Below are 27,500 nucleotides of genomic sequence, written 5' to 3' on the forward strand. Positions count from 1 at the left end.
GTTTGGACTCTGTGCCAATTCTCTGCCCACTGATCTAGGCTGTCCTAAACCCTTTCTGTTATTTGACTGAGCCCTATTACCTGGCATGGCTCAACTATGGATACGTACATCTTGCATTGTGTTACCTTTAGAAGCTGCTGTGGTTTGAAGCAGTTGTGTTTCGTGGCAGTGATTGTAAAATACTGTTTGTTCACAATAGGGTTTAATAAAGAGATTGTGTTTCTGAGCTGAACCAAATCTGGGAACCTTGTATGTAAATCATAAAGAGATGCTTGGGAGACGTAAGCTGCAAGAGAGAAGTCGGCTTTTGAACTGCTTCAGAATTGCCGTGATGTTGTCTTTTTATTTAGTGATGATAAGGAACCTCTGTTTATATACTGCCATTTACCTCCGCCAAGTCATACCCACCAAGTCCCATGGTACTGCAATAAATGAGCAGCTAATCCGTTTTGAAGATATTGGTTGACCAATATGCCGGGAGAGCTTCTGTAGAACTTTTTAGTCTAATTCTTCAGTTCAGACACAAGAATTACAGCAATAATGGAATATACACAAACTTCTGGATTAATTATCTAACTCGAAATCTATCAAAACCTGTCATTCAAACCTATTCTGCACTATGGATTAGTTTACACTAACAAACTGTTCAAAGTACAAAGCAAGCAAAATACCTAGAGTCACCCGACGGTGGTCAACCTCATGTTGTGATTATAGTTCTCTAGTGACTCACTAAGTCACCCCTGCTTAATGATTGCAGCAATTTCTTTTATGCTCACTGCCCAGGAGGGGCACAGTGGTTTGTAGTCCATTAGTATTTGATTTTAGGCCAAAATCCCTAACACATGCCAAGCCCATTGTTTGAATAAGTCTGCCCTGGCAGAGCCAACCTCCTCTAAACTTCCTTCAGTCGGTTGTCATCAGGTGGGGAATGCTTGGGGGATGTTGGGGGGTGGGAATCGTGGGGGTGGTGGCACTCTTCCAAACGTATGTGTGTCTCTAACTATTATATTTAATAGTTAATATTTTATCAACACTCAGTAATTCTCAAGGCCCAAGGCCTGTCCCCTTATTTCAAAGGTAGGCGATGGCGTAGTGGCATTGTCACTGGACTAGTAATCCATAGACCCAGGGTAATGCTCTAGGGACCCAGGTTTGAATCCTGCCATGGCAGAATTTGAATTTGATAAAAATCTGGAATTATAAGTCTAATGATGACCATGAAACCATTGTTGCAAAAACCCATCTGGTTCATTAATGTCCTTTTAGGGAAGGAAATCTGCTGTCCTTACCTGGTCTGACCTACATGTGACTCCAGACCCACAACAATGTGGTTGACTCTGAACTAGGGCAATTAGGGATGGGCAATAAATGCTGGCCTAGCCAGTGATGCCCACACCCCATGAACGAATAAAAAAACCCACAGATGTTTTGTCTTTGAACGCTGGTTTTGTTTAATTTGATGGCACTGTCACTGCCTGAGCAAACCCAATTACCAGAGAATGCTAGTAACAGGAACCAAACTGTCTTCAGCTCCCAAGGCGTGATGGTAATTTAATCAAGTACAAGGTTACCAGTGTTGCCCATCAGTATTGCATTCAGTGCTCATATTTGTAGCAGCAATTAAAGTCACACTTTGTGAATCACCAGAACACTCCAACTCAGTTTTATTGGGCTAGTGAACTGATGGTGGTGGCTGTTGCACCGTGTCATTGTCATTCACCCCGAATGATTCACTTGACATAGGAATTGGGGAAACTTGCAGTTTAAATGTTTTTTTTCCCTTTTTTGCATTCACTGGCTTTCCAAATGACAGAATTGTTACGTTTCTTCTTGCGATAGGGACAGTTTTGAGCACTGCTGTCAACAACTACAAAGTAGCATGAGAAAATCCTTTGGTTTGTATTGACATTTGGAATACTGAATATATGGGACACAGGTAATGTGCGAGCATTGCATTCATCCTAATTCTTTTTACTTCAATCGTCGTGTTGCTCCTCCAATAAAAACCTCTGAGCTGGCTAACCCCTGAATGGTACAGGTGCTGAACCATTGGCCTTTAAGAAATATTCACAGATGACTTCACAATTCTGGGAAGCGAGAGTAAGTTCTGCTGATATCTGCTGAGGGATGATGACAGCTTCCCCCTTACTGGAGCCATCCCTTTCCCCATCAAACTGTTGTGGTGAAGGAATGGGGCTTATCGCCAGATCACACCTTGACATGCCCCCTATTCCTCTGGCACTTTCTCCTCCATTGCACATCTCACCTTGCTCCACTCCTCTCAGCCCACTTTCAAAATCATTGTTCTGTACTGCCCTCCCAAGTACAATAAAAATGTCCTCACTGAGATATTTTTCACTGCTTTCCTCCCTCAGTTTCTGCACCGAACGACTTCTCATCCTCAGTGATTTCAACCTCTATCTCACTTGTCATGTTTTCTCTCCCGAGTTCACTACCCCCTTAACTTTCCTTAATTTCTCTCTTCATATAAACTTCCAAACCTATGTTCATGGCCATCCTCATAACTTTTCCATCTCATGTGGTCTTGATAAGTCCTATCGTATCAATTCTGATCACTTGCTTTATCACTCACCACTCATATCCCCTTCCCACCTCCCCTTTCTGCATCCTTCCCTGGAAAATACACTTCCCCAATTCACTTACAATTGCACTTTCAAAATCCCAACCATCTAGCCTTTGGCCCTCCATTCATCAGAACATACCTGCAGCGCCTGATTTACTTAGTCGCACCCTCGCTCCACCTTTGAAGTCCTGGTGCCAAACAAAACCATTACTCTCTCTCACCATGGCAGTTCCCCTGGTATGGCTCTCATCTCCACGCCATTAAGTCCAAGTGATGCAGATTTGAAAGGATATGGAAGGCAACTTGTTTTGTCATCCACTCCCAGATCTGGCTAGACCACTTAAGATACCATTGGGTCCTGCTCTTACCCGCTAAAACAGCTCGCAATTTCAGGGTCATGCTGGAACGCAAAGATAATTCCCAGCTTTCCTCATTTGCAAACAGTCGTCTTAAAGTCTACCCTCACCTTCAACACATGCAAGGAGCTCGTTGGACTTCCTTGACACAGTGATAGAGACAATCCAGTCAGCTGCCATTGCTGCTTCCCTTCCTTCCACTAGTCCACCTGGCCAAACTTCCTTTACACCCCCACCCCCCCTAGCTTGGAACTCGCAGCTTTCTCTCCTATCTGCCCTCATGCCCTTTGAGTTCACCTTGTCCATGAGATCCACCTCATGTTCCCTCAATCTTATTCCCACTAACTGCTGATTACCCAACTTCCTGGCCCCATGCTAGACGATATTGTAAATTGTCCTCTGTCCTTTAAATCTGCTGTCATCACACTTTTGACCCCACTGTCCTGGGAAATTACCATCCCACGTCCAATTTCCCTTTCCACGCCAAAGCCCTTGAACGTGTTGTCGCCTCCCAAATCCACTCCGATTTTTCCTGGAATCCCTCCAATTGGATTTCCACCCCTATCAGTACTGAAACATCTCTTATCAAAGTCACAAATTAAATCCCATGTGACTGTGACAAAGGTAAACTATCACTCATACCGTTGACCACACTGCTACAGCCACAGCTGATGTTATTGCTGAGCAAGCCAGACCCAGAGTCTCACTGATCATAAACCTTTTTTAATTGTGAAAATGAGAGGAGAAACTACTGACCTCAAAAGCATACAACTCCAGTAACACCTTTAGAATTTAAAAAATTGAGATTTATTAAAAAGAAGAAAAATTTAAGCACATAAGATAAAAATTACATAGTTAAAACAGTCTTACACAGCAACTCCCAAAAAACATGTTTGTTTTGTGTCAAAAGTACACAATTAAACTACCTTTTCAGCAACAATCCCTTTTAGATGTTTAAGTATAAAAATCCAGTAAATATTACCCAAGTCAAGGGATTGCTGTCACTGTAATAAAGGTACACCTCACAACTTCTCAGACACTTCCACTCTGATGTGGAATTCCAAAAGGAGGTTCAGGAGACAAACTGTTTCCTAAAACAAAGACTTCCCTGGCGTAACACTGGGTGGCTGCTTCCAATTCAAAATTTTCACAGCTTCACAACAGCTCACACACAAAGAAGCTGGCTTTTAGTTGGTTCCCCCACAGCAGCTCTCAGCAGTTAAACAACCCTTTCCTTAAATATCCTTCCCCCCTTTCACCTCAGGTTCCATTGTCCTCAAATCAAATCCCTCTTTTGAAGCTCAACTTCTCCAAATATAAAAATCTTTCATGTTTTCTATTTTGCCTCTACTTTCGGGTCAATAAAATTTAATATCCCTTCCCCTGTTTACTCATGGAAGCCCTGTAAGATGCAGATGTTCCTTTGTACCTCTGAACTCCCTTTTGAAATTCAACAGCTGAAAAATCAATTTGCCAGCTCATCTCAAAATGCAAATTCTAGATCCAACCTTGAGTTACTTGTAACTCAAACCCACCATAACCTCTCATTACAAATGCACAAACCTAACAACACCTTTAACCTCTCATCCCTTAGACCTCACAGACAACCTGTCTCTAGTAACCTTCCCCGTTTGTTTAACCCTGGCCACGCATACACCCCCACAGCTTTCTACACAGACAACATGATCAAAAAAGTATAAAAATATACACCTCTCATCACAACACCATCCTCCTCCAACGCCTCTCCACTGGCGTCCAGCTGAGTGGAGCTGCTCTCTCCAATTCCATTCTTGTCTATCTAATCGTAGCCAGAGAACCACTTGAACTGGCTTCTCTTCCTGCTCCCACATCATTACCTCAAGTGTTCCCCCAAGGATCTATCCTTCACCCTCTCCTATCCCTCATCTACCTGCTGCCCCTCAGTGACATCATCCAAAGTGTTATTTCTCATGTTTATGCTGACATCGCCCAGCTCCACCTCACCACAACCTCTTTGGATTCCTCTATTGTTGCTAAATGATCAGAGTGCTATGCAGCATCCAGTATTGGGTGAGCAGAAATTTGCTCCAATGTAATATTGGGGAGACTGAAGCCATTATTTTTGGTTCCTACTCCAAACCCTGTTCCCTAGCTACCAAATTCAGCCCCCTTCCTGGCAAGGGCCTGAGATTAAACCATTTTGTTCACAAACTTGGTGTTACAATTGAGCTCAAAATGACCACATGTTCGTGCAATCACTAAGACTGCCTATTTCCACCTCTGTAACATTGCCTGACTTCACCCCTTTCTCAGCTCATCTGCTGCTGAAACCCTCATCCATGCCTTTGTCACCTCTAGCCATGGCTGTTCCAATGCACTGCTGGCAGCCCCCCACATTCTACCCTCCTTAAACTTTAAGTCATTCAAAACTCTGTTGTCTGTGTCTTAATTCACAGCAAGCCCCGTTTCCCTATCACCCCTGTGCTTGCTGACCTACACGGGCTCCCGGTTGCTTAAGCAGCAACTTAATCTCAAAATTCTCACCCTTGTTTTCCAGCCCCTCCATGGCCTTACCCCTCCCTTTCTATAACATCCTCCAGCCCAAGAAACTTTCAAAACATCTGCACTCCTCTGGCGTCTCGTGCATTCTCAGTTTTAATTGCGCCCCCATTGGTGGCCATGCCTTCAGTTGCCTGAGAACCCTTGGCTCTGGAATTCCCTCCATACACCTCTCCACCTCTCTACCTCACTTTCCCCCTTTAAGACAATCCTTCAAACCTAACTTCTTGACCATGCTTTTGGTCACCTCTTCTAATATCTCTCAATGTGGCTCAGTGTCATACTTGTTTTATAATGCTCCTGTAAAGCCCAAAGGTGCTATATAAATTTAAGTTGTTGCAAAGGGGGCAAAAGATGAGGGTACAGTTTATCTTAGAATGGTGATAGAAAATCACAAAGCAGAATTATCCCATTGTGTTTAGCTCCATATTGGAGCTTTCTCCTCCTGTCCTCACTTTGTAACCTTTAACATTTTTCCTTTAGCATTGACTTGGACACATTATCACAAGGGGGTAACCAATTTCTAATAACTCTCTTCAGGGAAACGAGGTTCTTACCTCCCTGTTTTCCGAGTTTCTGTCTCCTTAATACTGAGTTACCAGCTGGAGGAAACACTTCGAATTTTTGCCCTCAAACTATTTTCATAATTCTGAGCTCTTCTATCCCAGCCGTGGTTTTTCAATGTCCCATCATAACTCTTGACCCTCTCCTCATCTACATTGCAATTTTTTCTGTAACGAGTACCCAAAACCTGAAGACAATAGCACAGGTCTTGCTTGGACTGATCATCAGTTTGCCGCTCTTTTGCTGATGGTTCCAATATATAAAACCAAAAACCCCGCTTGCCATTTTTATTACTTTTTCACACGTGCATGTTGACTGGCTACAATTCTGGTGCTTTAATCAGACTGTGCACCTCTGCCATTGGACTGTATCAGCTCACATTCTTTGAGAAGGTTCTTTAAGCCTCTCCTCGATGCCAATTACAACCACCAGCCCCTTGAAGTCTTCACAAGCTGCAACTCGTGCGAGGTGCTGCAACCCGCTTCTTCATTCCCTCAGTCACATGTTCCCGTCCTGTTTCCTCCCTCACTCTGTTCTTCATTCCCATCCTTTCCGCTCCCTCATTGCTGTCTACCCTGCACTCCCACCCTGCCTCCTTCCTCACTGTCTGACTCCTAACACTGTCGGCCAGATCTAACATTGAATTAATCCCCCCCCCCGCCCCCCATCAGTTGCTGCGCTGTTTGTTTCACAATCTTTCAATCTGATAGAGATACACTGTTGGTTGTCCAGTTCACTTGGGTATCAGATGCCATTTCCCTTGCCACACCACTAATCAGCTCTTTCATTCAGCAACTTCCCCACAAAAAAAATGTCAAAATCTACACATGCAAGGGAAAGATTAACTAATGCGGTTAGGTGCCCTGCTGCAGCAAAAATTTGGCCCACTAAAGTTCACGTTGGCATGTACCGCTGTGATTGAGAGATGGCCAAAAGGCATTTCAGGCAGGAAGAGGAAACGGAAGAGGAGGAAATGGGACAGAGGAGCCTGGTGGTGGGGATTGAGTAAGGAAGCTGGAAGGGCTGGGCCTTTGTCAAACACCCTACAGGGTCTGAGCCCACTCGATCTTTCTGCACACGCGTTTGCGCCGCACTCTGTACAAATGTGAAGCCTGGATTCAATTTGCTGCATCACCAGCCTGCACTTTGCAGGCAAACCCTGTGCTGACGTAAATAAGGCCTCCTGGTTTGAGAGGCAGCTGGTTAAAACCATTGGTAAAAGGCAGTTTATCAGATAAAGAAAGGAGCTGTGCAAATGTCAGTCAACAATTTCACAGCAGAGCTTGTGGTTGTCAGCCATTAATTTAACACTAACCTTTTGCTCAGATTGGGTGGAGTGGGTGAGATTTAAAAAAAAAACACAGAAGGTCTTTTGCAGCTGAGACTCAGAAATCTCGAGCTGCCTGCTGTGCCGCTTACAGGTTGCCGAACTTTCAACTGTTCGATGGATTTTTTCGTTATGTAGTAGTAAAGCTGCTGATTTGAATTTTCATTAATTTTTTTTCTTCCATGGGATGTGGGCGTCGCTGCCAAGTCCAGCTTTTGTTGCCCATCCCTAATTGCCCCTGAACTGAGTGGCTTGCGAGGCCATTTCAAAGGGGCAGTTAAGAGTCAACCACATGGCTGTGGGCCTGGAGTCACATGTAGGCCAGACCGGGTAAGGACGGCGGATTTCCTTCCCCAAAGGGGCATTAGTGAAGCAGATGGGTTTTTACAACAATCAGTAGTTTCACAGTCATTGTTACTGAGACTAGCTTTTTCAATTCCAACTTTATTCATTGAATTTAAACTCCACCAGCTGCCGTGGTGGGATTTGAACCTGTGCCCCCAGAACATTAACCTGGACCTCCGGTTACTAGTCCAGTAACCATACCACTACGCCACCCTTTCCCCCCCCAGTGCTCCTTTTTTCCCCTTTCAGCTGGTTCCGTACGTTGGCAGTGACCTGTTCCCATTCCTGCTCCCAAAAATGGGATGAGGGCATTTATGGGCTACTTTCTTATATAAAAAGATGTTTCCCATGACAATTTTATCTTGGAACTTTTGATGATTTTTTTTTGTTGCATGTCAGGGAGTTAAATAGTCAGGAGGTGCACACCAAGCCCTGAATTTGGAGCTGAGTTTCCAGGTTCAGTACCATTACTTTATGGGGGCTTTGCTAAGCTCACTCCCAGTGTCATTCCGTGGGGGGAGAGGGAGATATTGCTGAGTAAATCCCTCAACAGTCTCTGCATGTGTGGAGCAGAGCGGCTTTGGCAGTCAGCTACAGGCGGGAATGTGGAGATGGGCATGTTTCGGTGGGGCAAGCTCCTCTCTTTTACCTTGTGACTAGTGCTGTGCCCACTGGGGAACTGCTCACCTTCCATGGTGCAGGGTGAAGGGTGCGTGTATGCACTGCCCTACCCCGTATTCAGTGCTGTGACAATAACAAGGTGAGTGCACTGCAGAATGTTTCCAGATTCACAGGATTCGCTGAGTAACCTAAAATATTGTCGTCACGATAAAGCATTTCTTTAAAAAGTATCCCATCGCTGTTGATAATCTAAAGTAAAATGTAAAAATGCTGCAACTACACAGCAGGCCTGTTAGCATCTGAAACAATTGGTTAAGCTTTCTCTAGTATGTGCCAGGCAATGACCATTTACAGCGAGAGAATCTAACACACCTCCCCTTGAAATTCAATACATTACCATCGCTGAACTCCACCTCTATCAACACCCTGGTGGTTACCATTGACCAGTAACTGAACTGGACTAGCCATATAAATTCTGCAGTGGGTAACTCACCTCCTGACTCTCCAAAGCCTTTCAACTAACTGCAAGCTAGGTGTGCAGTGGAGTGCTCCCCACTTGCCTGGATGAGTGCGGCTCCAGCAACATTCATGAAGCGCGACATCATCTCAGGCAAACCAGCCCACTTGATTGGTGCCCCGTCCATCACCTTAAACATTCACTCCCTCCACCACTGACACAGTGCCAGCAGTGTGTACCATATACAAATTCACTACACCAACTCACTAAGGCTCCTGCGACAGCAGCTTCCAAACCCATGACCTTTACCATCTAGAAGGACAAGGGCAGCAAGTGCATGGGAACACCACCTGGAAGTTCCCCTCAAAGCCCCACACCATCCTTACTTGGAAATATATCGCTGTTCCTTCACTGTCGCTGGGTCAAAATCCTGGAACTCCCTCCCTAACAGCACTGTGGGTGCACCTACACCACATGGGCTGCAGTGATTCAAGAAGGCAGCTCACCACCACCTTCTCAAGGGCAACTAGGGATGGGCAACAAATACTGGCCCAGCCAATGACACCCATATCCCATGAAATAAATTTTAATAAACTATACCTAGCCCTGAACAAGGCTCTCAATCTACAACTCTGTCTCCTCTCATTTCAGAAGCACACAGTCTTGCGGTTTATTTCCAGCATTGTCAGTCCACTTTTCTTCAAACAGCTGTTGTCCACCTTGTTCATTCTCTCCATTTATTGCTCCATCCTCAGTCATCCATTACTTTGCATTGTTACCTGGTGAATGTACTCTCGTCACTCCTTGTTCTGAGGCCTCGAATCTGTATTTCGTCCTCCCAGTAGCACCAAGAGTATACTGATTTAAAAAAATATACATATTGCTGGGCATCTCGTGGGACTGATCAAACGTCACCACCTCCCATCCTCCTTGAACCCTCTTGCTTTTGGTGCCATTGATCACTCCATCCCCCTGCCCCCTACTGTCCACCTTAATGACACTGCTGTCTCCTGATATATGTTCACACCTGTCATCTTCACTGCTTCTCTGCTGGCAACTTCTACCCTGCTGGTCTGTAGGGTTCCATTGGACCCCTCCACTTGGTCTGTGCTACCCCCTAGTGAAAGCCAAGTATTTCCATGTGTGTATGATGGTGAAGCCCTGTTCCGGCCCTCAGTCTTCAACAATTCAAAGGCATCCTCCACCTTTCTGCCCAATACAAAAGACCTAGTTGAACCAACATTTCTTTCAGCTGCATTTAATTTTTGCCTAAACGGAATAATTTGAGCGTATTCATTTGAAGGACCAAGGCCGAGCATACAAAGCGAATGTGACTTGGGTGACTTAGGGGAGACTGTGGTGTTGTGTTAATATCATTGGCCGAGTAACCCAGAGGCAAGGGCTACTGCTCTGGGAAGATGGGTTCAAAGCCTGCCATCACAGCAGCTGGTGGAATTTAAACTCAATTAACAAATCTGGGATTAAAAACTATCATCGATTGTTGTAAAAAACCCAGCTGGTTCACTAATGTCCTTTAGAGAAGGAAATCTGCCACCCTTGCTTGGTCTGGCCTACTTATGACTTCAGATCCATAGCAATGTGGTTGACTCTTTGACTGCCCTCTGAAATGGCCTAGCAAACCACCCAGCTCAAGGGCAATTAGGGATTAGTAACAAATGCTGAACTTGCCAGTGATGCCCCTGCCCCAAGAAAGAATAAAGAAAAAATAAAGATTAAAATAAAACTGAAAAAGGAGACTTGTGACAAAAAGTGCAAGATTCGGTTTATGACCAGGAAGATTATGTAAAGTACAGAGGGGATTTGAAAAAGTTAACATGGGAGGCAAAGAGAGCTTACAAGAAGATTAGCAAACAACATGAAACTGAACCCTGAAGCAGTATGCAAAGAACAAGAGGTCCATGAGGGAAAACATTCAGCCTCCTCAGGACCCAAAGACCCAGGGACAAAGGTGGTGGGGATGGCCAGCAAGGGTGGAGGGGGTGAAAGATGGATTACTGGTTGATGTTGGGGAAGATACTGAGGTGTAATGATAGAGGACATGGCTGAAGTGTTAAGTAAGCACTTGACACATTGTCTTCACAAAGGAAAAAGGCGATGTGACAGTTACACCAAAAGAGGGGAGGGAAGTTATAAATAGGATAGTGATAGATAGAGAAGACACCCTAAAATGATCAGCATTACTGAATGTTGGTAAGGTTCCTGGTCCAGATGGAATGCATCGCAGATTGCTGAAAGCAGCAAAAGTAGAAATGGCTTTTAGATATTCACGCCTTTAAAGTGATGAGATAAGAAGCCCTCACCCACCCCCATGTTTCCTCCTGTTGAGTGGTGATATCTCAGTGTGAGGTGATTGAAGAGTTTGCTCTATATGTGAGGAAGGCTGTGGAAGTGTTGGACGTTAGCTGATTGAGTTTGCCAAGGCAAGCTCTGCTGTTGTGGGACTGTGCCTTTGTGGAATGAAACCTGTTTAATGTAACCAACAAATTGTGGTTGCTCTCAAATTTCTCTGACATTCACTCTATTTCTTGATGTGTGATTAATGCTGTTTTATAGTTATTGAAGCCTCCTATTTAGACACCAAGTTGTTATTGCTGTTTACTGGCAGCCATTTGTTACTTGTGAAGAAGTGCTGGAGGAGGGTGAGAAGGAAGACCTGCTATTATTTCCACTGTATCTGCCTCAGCTATGATGGGTGTCTATGAGCTCCTTTATGAATTGTGTAGCTTGTGTAATATTGTCTCCCTATTGTGTTGCATTTGTAACCCATTCACTTTGCGAGAGCTTTACTCAGTATGCGATAGTGATTTGTGTTGTAAATCTGTGATGTACACGATCCAAAGGCAATATATCCTTCCTGAAGTGCAGTGCCCAAAAATGAACACATAATGCCAAATGGAGTCTGTTCACAGCTCTATACAACTGAAGGATCACTTCCTCCCTCTTGTATTAAAGCACACTTGGGATAAAGGCCAATATTCCCCAGGAGTTTTCCTTCACTTTTTTTAACTGATCAGTAGCACCTGGTGATTTCCACAACTCCACCAAAGTGAAACACAGGTTGGACCAACCTCCCATCTATCATTGAGTAGAAATGCAGGTATAGGAGTACAATCTCCTGCATCAGAACCCCTACGCATTCCCCAAACCACGCAGAGCAGAAATTCTGAGACAGGGAGTCCTCATCACCTCGGTATTCTCGCCCAGCATCAATCCATGCAATCCACCTTCACCCTTCAACTATGCTGAACAATCCCTCCCCCTCTCTGTCCATTACCGCTCTCCCCCATCTCCCCCCACCCCCCCCATCTCCCCTCGCCACTCTTTTCTCTCTTTCCCACCCCGATCACCCCTCTTTCCCCTCCTCCTCTCCTCTCACTTTCCCCACCCAATCTCCCCGTCTTTCCTCCACCCCCCTCCCCTCTCTTTCCTCCCTCCCTGTGGGCTTATCCTCCCTTCCCACTCTCCCCCTCTTTCCCTCCCTCCCCACGCGCTCTCCCTCCCTCCCCACACGCTCTCCCTCCCTCCCCACGCGCTCTCCCTCCCTCCCTCCCCACGCGCTCTCCCTCCCTCCCTCCCCACGCGCCCTCCCTCCCTCCCCACGCGCCCTCCCTCCCTCCCCACGCGCCCTCCCTCCCTCCCCACGCGCTCTCCCTCCCTCCCCACGCGCTCTCCCTCCCTCCCCACGCGCTCTCCCTCCCTCCCCACGCGCTCTCCCTCCCTCCCCACGCGCTCTCCCTCCCTCCCCACGCGCTCTCCCTCCCTCCCTCCCCACGCGCTCTCCCTCCCTCCCTCCCCACGCGCTCTCCCTCCCTCCCTCCCCACGCGCTCTCCCTCCCTCCCTCCCCACGCGCTCTCCCTCCCTCCCTCCCCACGCGCTCTCCCTCCCTCCCTCCCCACGCGCTCTCCCTCCCTCCCCACGCGCTCTCCCTCCCTCCCCACACGCTCTCCCTCCCTCCCCACACGCTCTCCCTCCCGTCTTTCCCTCCACCCCCTCTCCCTTCTCTTTCCCTCCCTTCCGTGTGCTCTTCCTCCCTTCCTGATCTCCCCCGTCTTCTTTCCCTCCCTCACTCCCCGTGCGCTCTTGCCCCCCTCTCTCCTGGCACACACGCTCGCACCTGCCCCCCTCCCCCCCCCTCCCAGGTGGGGGGTCGGGGGGGTGGGTGGGTGGTGGCCGGAAAGGAGGCAGACCTGCTCGTTAACCTGCTCCTGGGCCTGGCCGTGTTGGCCATCAACAGGTCCAGGCAGCGGGCAATCAATGGGTTTGTCTGACCTGACTGTCTGCCCCTCCTCCCCAGCTATGTTCGCGGCTGAGTGCCCCTGGAGAGAGAGCGCGCGGTGTCCACCGGTCTCGTTGAGGCCTTCCACACTCGGTTGGCACCGTGGGCACTGGGGTGCTTTATAGACTCCTTTAATCACATTTTGGTTTAATGTTTGTAACATTTCCTCTAAACTTTGTCTTTTGTTTTTGCTGTTTCCCTTTAAGGGGCTGCTTTTGAATTTGTCCCTGGTTTTGCAAATTTAGATTATTTGTTTCTAATAAAAGAGTTACAACGTTGTTTCAAGATTGATGATGCATATATCAATGTGCAATGGAAGTGAAAATTAACTCTTCAAATTAACAACCAAGCAGAAGGAGGAGTTTTGGATCTTGCTGTAGTATTGTTCTTTGTCAGTCTCTCGCGAGTAGCCTTAAACAAGATCTCTCCTTCCTGCCACCATCTGCAGCCCAGAGGAAGTTGACTGAAGGTTGTGTGTGTGGACATAGGGAACATCAACCTCCTGCTTTGCTGAGGCCCAAATAGACCCTTAATCACGCCGTCAGCCCACAGCTACAACAGGTTGAAATATGAGCCTTCAGAACCTCTCCTGCAGAGAGCTGTGGAGAAGACAAACTGAACCTTTCAGATGCAATTAATTCTCCATCTCCAAAACAAAGTACTCAGAACAAGGGGAGTTTAGGCTTGGAGGGCATTGGAGCATAATAAATTGGTGCACTTCAGCAGAACTCAGATTCACTCGGGCTGGGTGCCCTGGTCTAATTGGGATGGATAAGGAAGGGAGCAGCCTTACCAGTATGTATCGCTTCATGTACCATTGCAAACATGCTCCTGTGAAGCTGCGGTGCTCACACTAACTGACAGCTTGATCAAAATCTATAGTTACTGTCTAATTTGATTACAACAGTCACTACCTTTCACAAATACTTAGTTGGCTGTAAAGCACTTTGTGAAGTCCTGAGGTTGTGAAAGGTGCTGTATAAATGAACATCTGTCTGTTTTCATTCTTTACTGCCTCTTGTTCCCAGTTCAGCTGTCTTGACTAGTGGACAGATTATTAATAAAAGCAACGGATACATTTTACCTGCTACTGTGAGCAAATTCCTATCCCCACAAAACCGGCTCTATTAGTGGAAAGCCATGAAGAAAAGGGTTTGGGTATCCGATCTGGTGCTTTGTTTGTACTGCGTGTTGCTGTTTTATATCGGGATGGTGCGAGTGCAGGGTGAATTGTATCGTGACTGCCGATTTGGTTGAGTCAGTTTTGAAATCCACTTCCACTTTCTCTTACATCCCACAGTGTGATCACCATCAGAAAGAGGAGTTTGTCATGCAGCTGAAGATGGAGCTGGAACAATCTCGATTGAGAGAGGCTGAGTCACTGACTGCACTGAAGGAGATGCAAGATAAGGTCCTGGAAATGGAAAAGGTGAGAACATCATGCTGCTGCTGAAGGGTTCAACTGGAGAATCTGTAAATGCTCAGCATGGGGTGAAAACATTTTAGTAATCTGTTTCTTCAATAGGAATATAAAAGAACATACTAAGGCAAAATTTTTGCACAAGGCACATATTTGTGTGTAATCAGACAACCTGAAGTGTAGCGGAGGTGCTCACAGTGCCTGTGTGTACAAGGGAGTGATGAACTCTTGCCTGCCTGTGTTTCTTTTCTTTATTCTTTCATGGGATGTGGGCGTCGCTGGCAAGGCCAGCATTTGTTGCCCATCCCTAATTGCCCTTGAGCTGAGTGGTTGCTAGGCTATTTCAAAGGGCAGTTGAGAGTCAACCACTTTGCTGTAGATCTGGAGTCACATGTAGGCCAGACCAGGTAAGGATGGCAGATTTCCTTCTATAGTGGACATTAGCGAACCAGATGGACTTTTACAGCAATCGATGATAGTCTCGTGGTCACATGAGATTAGCTTTCCAGTCCGTATATATTAATTGAATTCAGTTGTCCTCAGAGGAGTAGCCTGGGCCCCTAGAATACCAGCCCAGTGACATTACCAGTTCGCTACCGCCTCCCCTGCATATGTGGCAGGAGAGGTTCAGGTGCCTGGACAGATCAAGCCATCCCATTTAGTAGTGGAGGCTGCGTGCTAAATATTTTCCATGTGTGCTCTGTTATTCACTCTCAACTATTGCTCTGTTCCAATGAGAGGAGGGCTGCAGCCCCCTCGGGTTCAGTAACAAGTAATGAGTGATTATGTCACTGGATGATAATCCAGAGGCCTGGGCTAGCAATGGGGAGATGTGAGATCAGATCCCACCATGACGACTGATGAATTTAAACTCTGTTCGTTAAAAAAAATTTGGAATTAAAAAACAAGTATTTGTAATGGTGATCATGAAATTACTGGATTATCATAAAAACCCTTAGGTTGACTTAGCCTTTTAGAGAAGGAAATCTTCCGCTCTGAGTCAGTCTGGCCTTTGTGACTCCAAACCCGCAGCAATGTGATTGAAATGGCCCAGCCAACCACTCAGTTGTACCAAACCGCTAGGCTTGCGCACTTTAAGAAGGCGCTCACCATCACTTTCTCGAGGGCAGTTGGGGATGGGCAATAAATGCTGGCCCAGCCACGCGCCCTAAAAATGGATTAAAATAAAAAGCCAGGCTGCTGCTGCTGTAGTTGAATAGCTGACTCACTACAACCTGATCGAAGCTGCCTGTAAGGAGCTATGTGGAACACCTCATTCAGCAAGTGAAAGAGTTATGGAAATTACCTGGGAGGAGTTGAATAAAACTTCATTGAGAGGGTTAATTTTGTGGTCAGTTGCCTGCAATAGCATGGAGTAGTGCTGCTGCAGAAACAGGGTTAAGTATTTGGCTGTCATCACATGAAGTATATTCCACAGTAACCGTGAAAGAAAAGCAAACTGTCTTGATACCCTCCTGGGCACATGATGCTTCAGCTGTTCCTGACTGGGTAAGGAAATATGGAGGTGAAGAGCCATGGTTACCTTCGCTTAAACCTCCCCACAGATTGGCAGATTGATGCTGTCTTCAATACAGGAGGAGACCATTTAGCCCATCATGTCAGTTTGCTGAAGCAGTTCAGAAACCCCACTGAACTGAGGGGTGGGGTGTGATAAACATCATATAGACAGGCTGGTGGAGTGGACAAGTGGTGGATGAATTTAATGCAGAGAAGTGTCAAGTGATTCATTTTGGTAGGGAGAATGAGGAAGGGCAAAATAAAATAAAGTACAATTCTAAAGGGTGTGCAGGAGCAGAGGGACCCAGGCGTAAACATGCACGAATCATTAAAGGTGGCAGGGCAGGTTGAGAAACCGGTTAATAAAGCAAATGGATCATGGGCTTTATCAATAGGAGCATAAGAGTACAAAAGCAAGAAAGTTATGTTAGACCTGTATAAAACATGGGTTCAGACTCAACTGTGGCATTGTGTCCAGTTGTGTCCCACACTTTAGGAAGGATGTGAAGGTATTAGAGACGATGCAGAAAAGATTCACGAGAATAGTTCCAGGGATGAAGAACATCTACTTAGAGGGAAGAAGCTGGGGCTGTTCTCCTTGAAGAGAAAAGGTTGAGAGGAGATTTGATGGAGGCATTCAAAATCATGGGTAGTCTGGGCAGAGTAGATAAAGAGAGAAAACCGTTTCCATTGGCAGAAAGATCAAAACCCAGGTGAATGACAAAAGAAACAGTGGCGACATGAGGAAAAGCATTGTTACTCAGCAAGAGGTTAGGATCTGAATTGCACTGCCTGAGCCTACGGTAGAGGCAGATTCAATTGAAGCCTTCAAGAGAGAGAGATGGATAATTATTTTAAAGAGAGAAGAAATTGCAGGGCAATAGGACAAAGGTGGGAGAGTGGCACTAGGTGAGTTGCTCTTGCAGAGAGCTAGCATGGACATGACTGGCTGAATGGCCTACTGTGCTGTAACCATTCCACGATTTGATAAGAATTAAAACCTATTGGAAACATAGGTAGCAGGAAAGGTTTTGAGAGTTTGAAGGGTAGAATGGCAGACACGGAAAGGCTTTAATGGGAAAGCTTCAGAGTGGGGCCAAGAGAACGGTTTCCGCCAATGATGGAGGAGGACCCTCTCCAAACTGGGTTCATAGTGATGGGGGTGGCATGGGGTGGGGTTGCTGCTTTAAAGCTTCCTGGGGGAGGGGGGAGGAACTGTGTGCAGCAATCGGGATTCTGTTTTGTTCTGAACATGGTTCAGCTCATGTGAGATGTTGCGCTGAATTATAGTGTGAGCAAACAGTGGACAATCTGAATAGTGTCTCCAGCAAATAGTGCCGACTCCTTAACACAGCCTGACCTCATAGGGGCAACAGAGTAGACCCACCATGTCAATGTCGACTCTTTCTGCAGGCTGAGGGCTAGATGCTCTTACTTTTGAGGATCTGGGGATGGTGTATTTTGTTATGATTTCAGGTTTTACGATGCTAGGTATTGGAGACAGAGTTTCGCTGCACTCAGTGATGCGTACACTCAGTTTTGCAATACCTGGTGATGAGCTCAGGGGTTTTATGGTTTTACAGTACCCTATGATGCAAATACAGTGACCTCTGTTAACCAACCCTCCCTTACAGGCGGGAGAAGAGTTAAATAGTGAAATCTAGGCAATGTGACCCCAAACTGTCACATGTACACACTTTGCCATTTTTACAGCAGTGGATACCTGGTGTCCCTCAGCGAAGAGGAGTGAATCTGTCTTTTTTTCTTTCATTTACACGATGTGGGCACTTCTGGCAAGGCCAGTATTTATCGTCCACTCCGTTTACCTAGGGCTCCTTGTTGATCCAATCTGTCAAATGCTGTCTTGATTTTTCAGGGCAGTCATTCCCACCTCAGCTCGAGTTCAGCTCTTTTGTCAGTGTTTGGACCAAGGCTGCAATGAGGCTTGGTGCTTAGTGTCACTGCCGGAGCCCAGACTGAGCATCAGTGAGCAGGCTATTGCTGAATAAGTGCCGCTTGATAGCACTGTCAATGACACCTTCAATCACTTTACTGCTGATGACGGGGTGATAATTGGCCAGGTTGTATTTATCCTGCTTTTTATGAACAGGATGTACCTGGGCTACTTTGTCAGGTAGTGTACTGGAACAGCTTGGCTAGGGATGCAGCTAGTTTTGGAGCACAGGTTTTCAGCGCTCCATTCAGAATGCCTTCGGAGCTCATAGTGTTTGCTCTGTCCAGTGCCCTCAGCCATTTCTTGATATCCTGTGAAATAAATCGAACCTGGAAGTTTCACTATCATTATTACTGATACCAGTGCCTAATTCCAGATTTTGCTTTTTGCTTTATGAATGAACTGAATTTAAATTTCTCCAGCTGCCATGGTGGGATATGAGCTTGTGTCTCCAGATCAAACCTCTGGCTTACTAACTGCTAACACCTGGATCAAACAAGATATGAAGAGTTTTTGTTTGTGTGGACGAAAGCTCACAGTGTTGTGGATTGAGGAGGCGCAGGATTTCAAACTTGGAATATCCCCTCAGCCATTCTATATGGGCACTCCCCACCCCGGTGCCAGGTGAAACAGAAACAGATAGCCCCTTATTGTGTCTTGGAGCAGCAAAGGTTAACAGGAAGGGTGAATGAGGGTTAATATTGACTGTGTTTCACATGTGATTTCTGGTTTTAAAAAAAAAAGCACCAGGAAATGGTAGAATGGGTGACACTTGAGATTTTGTTTTCCTGCCGCAATGTCTAAATGTAGTGATTCGTGGGAGTTGCTGTGTGGAAACTGCTTGTTCTACCGCTGCTGGCCTTCCAGCATTAGATTATCTGATTGCAACCACAGAACATTGGGTGTTGTGTAAAAACACCTCCTTTCGCAAGAGTTGTGCATGTGAACATGAGTTTATAGAGCTCGAATTTCTTTCTGCACTGTGCACTTGTGATGCAGATTATTTTGTGAACAGCTTTTGGGCTCTGAGCCCTCTATCTGATACCAAGGGATTGATATCCTTAAATGTACCCAGTGAACTTTGGGATTGTCCCTATCATCAGAGTGTTCCCTCTAAGCTCTATAGTGACCCGAAAGGCCCCATGCAGACTGAGTACAAGTTGGTTCCTTTAAATTGCCACGCATGCACATATGTGAACTTAAATAAATTGTCTGCGTGCTTCCAAAGAAACACTAGAGGGAACATTGGACAAAATGGTCAGATATTGTCTTCTAACTGAAACCCCTTAAAAATTAATTTCCGCATCGTGCCCTCACACCTCCCAGTGCCACGGTGTGTGTGGGGTCTGCAGCCTTCAATAATTGGAAGCTGTAAGATGACAACCCCAGAAACAGTTACTGCCAGACGCCACTTTTTCAACACCTGTGGTCTGTCCGCACTCACATCCTAAGTGCCACAAAATCAAGCATTTCGTCACCTACCAGCTAGATATTATCAGGTTAACTGTTTCTGCTACCCTCCCTCCTGCCAATTGCCTACTAGCTCTCCATTATTTCTGGCCTTGCCAAAGCCCAAAACCTTGTGCCTGACTGGCTGTATTTTAATTTTTCTGCCAGTCCATCTTTCTCCCTTTCCACCTCTCCTCATCCAATTTCTCTCTCTCCAAACCTCCTTTCCCTCACCCAACCCTCTGCCCCCGACTCTCCCTTCTTCCTCTTCTCTGGACTCTTAACAGCCCGTTGCTCTTTTGCATAGGAACTGAAGATCAGAAGGAGGCCATTTTGCCCCTCAACCCTGTTCCTCCATTTAATTAGGACATGGATAATCAGCACTTGAGCTCCATTTCTCCATCTTTGCTGCATATCCCTTTATACCTTTACCCAACAAAAATCTCTCCACCTCAACATCCGGTCTTTTGGGGGAGAGAGCGTTCCAGATTCCCACTGCCTTTGGGTGAAGAAGTGTTTCCAGGTTTCACTTCTGGACATCCTAGCTGTAATTTAAAAGTTTTCCCTGCCCCTTAGAGGAAATTGCACCTCTAGGGTAAAGATAATAAGAGACATGTGGATCAAAATGGGATTAAGGTGCAACCCCAAGTTTCTAAACGCCAGGGAATACAAACCAAGCCTATGCAACCTTTCCTCAAAATTTAACCCTTTTAGCCCCAGTATGTTCTGATGAATCTGAACTGCCCTTTCCACTACCCCCAATCACCTCACCTCTCCCCCCCACTTACCAATATATCCTGCCTGAGGCGAGGTGCCCAAAACCAAGACTCTGTACAACTGAAGCAGACCATCCTCCCCTTTGTATCCCAGTGCCCAAGATAAAAACCAACATTCCATTAGTCATTTTGATGGCTTTCTGTACTTTACACCAGCTTTTAGTAGTTTATGTACCTGAGCATCCAAATCTCTGCTCCTGACCGTTCTTTGCCTCCCTCGCTCGTGTGCTTTGCTGCCTGATGCTGCACTCTATCCCCTCACCTATTATGGAATTGGGAAACGTTAAATTCAGTCGAACTTTCAATGATGGGAGCCTGAGTATCCTCAGTAACTGCTAGTAACCTTGTATATCATCAGGACCAGAACTCCAGTATCAGCCGATTCTTTATTCTTGCATGGGATCACTGGCCAAGGCCAGCATTTGTTGCCCATCCTTAATTGCCCTTGAACTGGTGTGCCTTGTTAGACCATTTAAGAGGCACTTAAGAGTCACCATATTGCTGTGGGTCTGGAGTCACAAGTGGGCCAGACCGGGTAAGGACGGCAGATTTCCTTCCCTAAAGGACATTAGTGAACCAGAAGGGTTTTTACGACAATCGATGATAGCTGTCATGGTCACCATTACTGAGACTAGCTTTCATTAATTGAATTTAAATTTAAATTCCACCAGCTAACATGATGGGATTTGAACCCATGCCCCCAGAGCATTAGCCTGGGCCTCTGGATTACTAGCCCAGTGACGTTACCACCATGCCACCATCTTCCCCAGAGTGCCTGAGTGAATAAGGGGGGCAATGTCAGCTCCCCAATCTGGTAAACCCTGGAGTCGGATCCTGGAACAGGAGTCAGTCATTTCGCCCCTCTAGCTGGTTCAGCCACCATCCAGTGAGATTGGGGCGGATCTGGAGGCTAATTCCACATGCCCACCTTTGCCCCATATCCCATATCTTTGGTTAACAAAAATCGACCAATCTCGGTTTTAAAATTAACAATCGATCAAGCATCAATTGCCATTTTATTCAGGGAGTTCCAAACATGTACTACCCTTTCATTGCATGTGAAAGTATTCACTCCTTCACTCCTGAAAGACCTGCCTCCAATTTTGAGACTTTGTACCTTGGTCCTAAACTCCCCATCCAGTAGAAATAGTTTCTCTCGGTCTGTTTCCATTAATAGCTTGGGAACTTCGATCATATCCCTCCTTAACCTTCTAAATTTCAAGAATACAACCCTAGTTTGTACAATCTCCCCTCGTAATATAACCCATGGGGCAGAATTTTATGTTCCCGCTGTCGTCAATGGGGTTTATAACGGCCCCGTCCCTGCCGAAACGGGGCCATAAAATTCTGCCCATGGAGTGCAGGTATCATTTTGGTAAATCTACACTGTACTTTATCCAAGGCTATAATATATCTTGCCTGTCATGTGGTGCCCAGAACAGCTCTCACCATTCCAAGTGTGGTCTAACCAGGGCTTTGTACAGCAGAAGTATGCCTTCAGCACCCTTGTATTATATTCCATTTGCCTTTTTTCATTATTTTCTGTACTTTTTCATTATTTTCTGTACCTTTTCATGACATTTTAACGATGTGTACCTGGACCTCCAAATCTCTTTGGACCTCCACTATTTCTAGCTTTTTGCCTTTTCAAAGGTACCCTGTTTTATCCTTTTTAGGTCCAAAGTACTTGCCTACATTGAAATCCATTTGTAACAATTTTCCTATTCACTTATCTATTAATATCTCCTTGTAATTTTATGCTTACAATAATGCCATTTTGTTAAAAATGTGTAAATTTTGATTCGTGATTCTGTATCCCATGATCTAAGTCATGAATAAATATGGTGAATAGTTGAAGCCCCAACACAGATCCCACTGGCCGCATTCTGCCAATTAGAGTACCTGCCCATTGTCCCTACTCTGTTTCTCTGTTTCTTGCCACTCAGCCAATTTCCTAACCAGGTCAATAATTTGACTTCAATTCCATGAGCTTCAACCTTAGCTAGCAGTCTCTTATGAGGGACATCATCAAATACCTTCTGGAAGTTCATCAAAACAATATCCATAGACATTCTCCCTCTGTGACTTTAGTCACCTCTTCAGAAAATTCAGATTCATCAAGCATGACCTGTCCTTTACAAATCCACATTGGCTCTCTCTGATCAGCTGAAAATTTCTGAGGTGTGTAGTCTAATCATAGACTGTAATAAATGTCCTGTCAACAGATGTTTGGTTAACTGGTCTATAATTCCCTTGTTTCTCCCCCTCTCCTTAAGTAGTAGAGAGGCACGCACAATTTTCAAATCTCAGGAAGAGAAGAGGCCTAGAGATAAATTTTAGAGTTAATTTTTCAGGTTTGCTTAGTAGGCCGGTGGGCTTCATTGATTTCATGAGGAAGCCTTGGTCGTCTCTTGCACCTTCACTTAACACGAGTAAAAGGCTAGAATGTATTTAAATATAATTTATGACAGCATTAAGCAATGCTGCAGAGGTTTCTGAGAGAGATGCAAATTCAATTGTACAGATGGCCAGTAAAGATGGTGAGCTGGAGACTCATTTGTGTGGCTGTGATATGTAAGATATACTGAAAAAAGAATGAGTTTAATCTGCGTGTCATCATTAATGTGTAAAACACAAAACAGCAATCTGATGAGGAGGAGATGCACCATGAGTTATGGATTGTCATTTGCAAATTGCTGAATGATTGATTTGTTCTGCTCCTCCATTAGTCTTGTAAAAACAGAAGCTCATCGTGAACCTCGAGTGCCAAGAAATTACTGCATTTGCAATGTAAATCTGAATTAAACTTGCCTCAGCAAGTTAGGACTGCTATTTCACAGTGGAAACACCCTGTTATAACCATAAAACCATAGAAAAGCTACAGCGCAGAGAAGGGCCATTCAGCCCATTGTGTCAGCGCCAACAGAAAGGAAAAAAATATTGAAAAAACTAGCTGCCCATTGTAATCCCACCTTACAGCTCCTGGTCCGTAGCCTCACAGGTTACAGCACTTTCGGTGCAGATCCAGGTGCCTTATAAATGAGTTGAGGGTTTCTGCCTCCACCACCAAACAAGGCAGTGAATTCCAAACACCCACCACCCTCTGGGTGATGAAGATTTTCCTCCTGTTCCTCTAATCCTTCTACCAATCACCTTAAATCTATGCCCCTGAGTAATTGACCTCTCTGCTTGGGGAAACAGGGCATCCCTGTCTATCTAGGCCCCTCATAATCTTACACACCTGAATCAGGTCACCCCTCAGCCTCCTCAGTTCCAAGGAAATCAACCCCAGCCCATCCAATCTTTCCTCATAGCTGCAATTTTCAAGCCCTGGCAACATTCTTGTAAATCTCCTCAGTACCCTGCCCAGAGCAATTATCTTCTTCCTGTAATGTCGCGACCAGAACTGTGTACACAATTCCAGCCGTGGCCTAACTTGCGTTTCATACAGTTCCATCATTGCATCCCTGCTTTTGTACTCTATACCTTGTCCAATAAAGGAAAGCATTCCATATGCTTTCTTTACCACCTTATCCGCCTGTCCTGCCACCTTCAGGGACCTGTGGACATGCATTCCAAGATCTCTCACTTCCTCTACCCCTCCCAATATCCTCCCATTTATTGTGTAATCCTTTGCCTTGTTTGCCCTCCCCAAATGCATTACCTCACACTTCTCTGGATTGAATTCCAGCTGCCACTTTTCCACCCACTCAACCAAACCATTGATATAATTCTAGAGACAACAGCTACCCTTTTCACTTAACTACACGGCCAATTTTTGTGTCATCTGTAAATTTCCCAGTCATGCCACCCACATTTAAGTCCAAATAATTAATATATACAACAAACAGCAAGGGACCCAACACCGAGCCCTGTGGAATGTCACTGGAAACCGTTTTCCATTCGCAAAAACATCTATGACCATTACCCTTTGTTTCCTGTCACTGAGCCAATTTTGAATCTAACTTGCCACAATCCCCTGTATCCCATGGGATCTCACTTTCCTGACCAGTTTGCCGTGTGGGACCTTGTCAAATGACTTACTATGTATGTAGACAACATCCACTGCACTGCCCTCATCAATCCTCCATGTTACTTCCTCAAAAGACTTGATTAAGTTAGTAAGGCACAACCTTCCCCTAACAAAACCATGTTGACTGTCCCTGATTAATCCATTCCTTTCTAAGTGACAGTTTATCCTGTGTCTCAGAATTTATTCTAATAATTTGCCCACCACAGAAGTCAGACTGACCGGCCTATAATTAGTTGGTCTATCCCTCGCACCCTTTTTAAATAATGGTACAATGCTCGCAGACCTCCAATCCTCTGGTCCTTTCTGTACTCCTCTAGGCTTTCTAGAGTATTAAGTTTTTTGTGACTGTCATAAGCTTTCTTCCCTGCTTTATCTTACCTTGTATGCTTCTGGATAACCAGGGGACTCTAAATTTGGCAGTACTGCCCTTTTTCTTTGTGGGGACATGTCTACACTGTGCCCGTAGAATCTCGCTTTTGAATGTCTCCCACTGGTCTGTCACTGATTTCCCTTCAAGTAGCTGTAACCAGTCCACTTTCACCAGATCACCTCTCAGCTTCGTGAAATTTGTCTTTCCCAGCTTAGAACTTTTACTCCTGTTCTATCTTTATCCTTTTCCATAATTATATTAAATCTAATTGTATTATGGCCACTATCTCCAAATGGTCATCCACTTGCCCAGCTTCGTTTCCCAATGCAAAATCTCGGATTGCACTCCCTCTCGTTGGGCTTGTTACGTACTGGCTAATAAAAATTGTCTTGAAAGCAGTTCAAGAATTTTGTGCCCTCTGTGCCTATTACACTGTTGGTACCCCAGTTGATAGTAGGGTAGTTAAGTCCCCAACTATTATTGCTCTGTTGTTTTTGCACTCAGAAATTTGCCTACATATTTGCTCTTCTATCTCCCGCTCACTATTTGGGGCTCTATTGTACACTTCTATTAGTGTGCCTGAGCTCAACCCACATGGCCTCATTTGCTGTAATTGATTCTTTAACCAACACGCCCACCTTTTTTAGCCCCCTCTCCATCCTGCCTGAAAATTCTATATCCAGGGACGTGGAGCTGCCATTTTTGCCCCTCTTTAAGCCAAGTTTCTGTTATAGCAATGATATGCTGCCATGTGCCTCCATCTCATCGGCTTTGCTATGCTCCTTACATTTAAATAAATACCTTTTAACATTGCCAAGTTCCTGTGCTGTAAACCTTTTAACGTTGCTTCTGCTGTCTTTGAGTCACCTGCCAATTTTCTGCCCGCTGCTCCCTGCTCTGAATTTATCCTGTCTGAATCTGCCCGCAGGTTCTCACCCCCCTGCTAACCTAGTTTAAACCCTCCCCACCAACTCTAGCAAATCTCCCTGCAAGGACATTCGTCCCGGTCCTATTCAGGTCTAGACTGTCCAGCTTGTACAGACCCCACCTTCCCCAGAACCGGTCCCAATGCCCCAGAAATCTGAAGCCCTCCCCCCTGCACTATCTCTCCAGCCATATATTCATCTGGTGTGTTCTCCTATTTCCATACTCCCAGGCACACGGCCTTGGAAGTAATCTGGAGATTACTACCTTTGAGGTCCTGCTTGCTAATCTCTTCGCTAACTCCCTGAACTCAGCCTGCAGGACCTCATCCCTTTTTCTACCTATATTGTTGGCACCAATGTGGACCACGACCTCTGGCTGTGAACCCTCACCCTCCAGAATGCTCTGAAGCCACTCTATGATATCCATGACCTTACGCCAGGGAGGCAACATACCATTCTGGAATCATCCCTGTGACCACAGAAGCGCCTGTTTGCTTCCCTAACTATAGAATCCCCTACCACTATTGCTCCCCTCTCTTTTCTCCTCCCTCCCTGCACAGCTGAGCCGCCCACGGTGCTGTGGTCATGACTCTCGCTGCTCTGTCAAGAGGAACCCTCTTTCTCCCCCATTGGTACTCAGAACTGAGTACCTGTTAGAAAGTGGGATGTCCTCGGGGGTGCCTGCTGCACTACCTGCCTACCTTGCTTTTCTCGTCTGCCTGACGGCCACCCAGTCTCTGCCTGCTCTTTCATAAGCTGCAGGATGACTACCTTCTGAAATGTGCTATCCACGTAGCTCTCACCCTTGCGAATGCCCCGCAGTGACACCAGCTGCTCCTCGAATTCCAGGATACGGCGCTCGAGTTTTTCCATTGGTGGCAATTTCTGCACGTGCAGTTATATCCAGGGCATGGATAGCGTCCTGGAGTCCTCACATAGTACAGGATGCACACTTGACAGGTATGAGCAGCCCTGCCATGCCTCGAATTATTTATTTACTGCATTTAAGTAAACACAATAAAATGTTAAATAACTCTCGCCCTGTCCTCGCCCGTTATTTTTAAAATCCCCAACAGCAAAATCTAATTTGCTATCCATAGCCGTTTTTTTTCTTGTATTTACTGCTGTAAGTGTGTTGCTGCTATAAGGCAGTGATTTTTTTTAACTCAGGCTGCAGTTGCTAGGGTGCTGTTGACTTCCTTTTCTTTTTTTGAGTTCTTGTTGCTGGGCAAATTTTTGAGGGAAAAAAACTTTGCAGTTGTTGTATTTTGCAACAAATCTATCATTGCAGGTAGAGTTTTTTTTGTACAGATCTGCACCACAGTGGGCTTAGAAACGTGGATATGCCTCTGTTTTAGATTGGGAGAAAATCTGCTCTACTTATTAAAAATGAGTGTTTGAAGCTATTTCCCTTTTGAGGTTAGAGTGCGTATTAAAAACTCAGATTTCAGCATTTGCCTGGCACTGCTGTTTATTATCTCTGGCCCTTAAGTTTACTTTTTTTAGAAACCTTTAAAACTGCAGCAATTTCTTCAGGGGCCTTGACAGTGGACGTCCGCTCACTCTGGTGGATTCCTCAATTTCCAAGTCTGCACTGAGGCTTCTTCAACTTATTCTTCAAGCTTTCTCCTTGGGTGCTCGCCTCTCTCGTTAGACTTCAGTTGGTTTTAGTCCCTCATACCTTGGGGTGCTGATTTAAGGCTTCTTCACGAAGCAGCTACAAAGTAGAGTGGCCTCTCTGCAAAGGCAGATTTAAAAACCGAAATCTTGATGCTCTGATTCACCCAGAGCGGTTACCACTGTTAGTGGGATGTTTCCAATGACCTTCCACTCTGAAATGAGTTGACAATTAATGACGATTCTCCCGTACATGCCACATAAAGCATGATACCAGGTTGCAAGTTAAACTGGGAAAATTATATAACAGGCATAAATCAATCACGACACCCTGCATTTATATTGAC

General features: G+C 45.5%; 1 protein-coding gene across 1 annotated transcript in view; it reads left to right on the top strand.

Annotated features, from left to right (window-relative positions):
• LOC144668744 (EVI5-like protein) overlaps nt 1–27,500 on the top strand; it is a 121,691-nt gene that overhangs the window by 12,248 nt on the left and 81,943 nt on the right. The window contains exon 4 of the mRNA XM_078531075.1: nt 14,391–14,519. Within this exon, the coding sequence (XP_078387201.1) occupies nt 14,391–14,519 (129 nt within the window). The remainder of the gene's footprint in view (nt 1–14,390; nt 14,520–27,500) is intronic.

Source organism: Cetorhinus maximus, chromosome 28, assembly GCF_964194155.1.
Source record: "Cetorhinus maximus chromosome 28, sCetMax3.hap1.1, whole genome shotgun sequence".
Taxonomy (NCBI): Eukaryota; Metazoa; Chordata; class Chondrichthyes; order Lamniformes; family Cetorhinidae; genus Cetorhinus; species Cetorhinus maximus.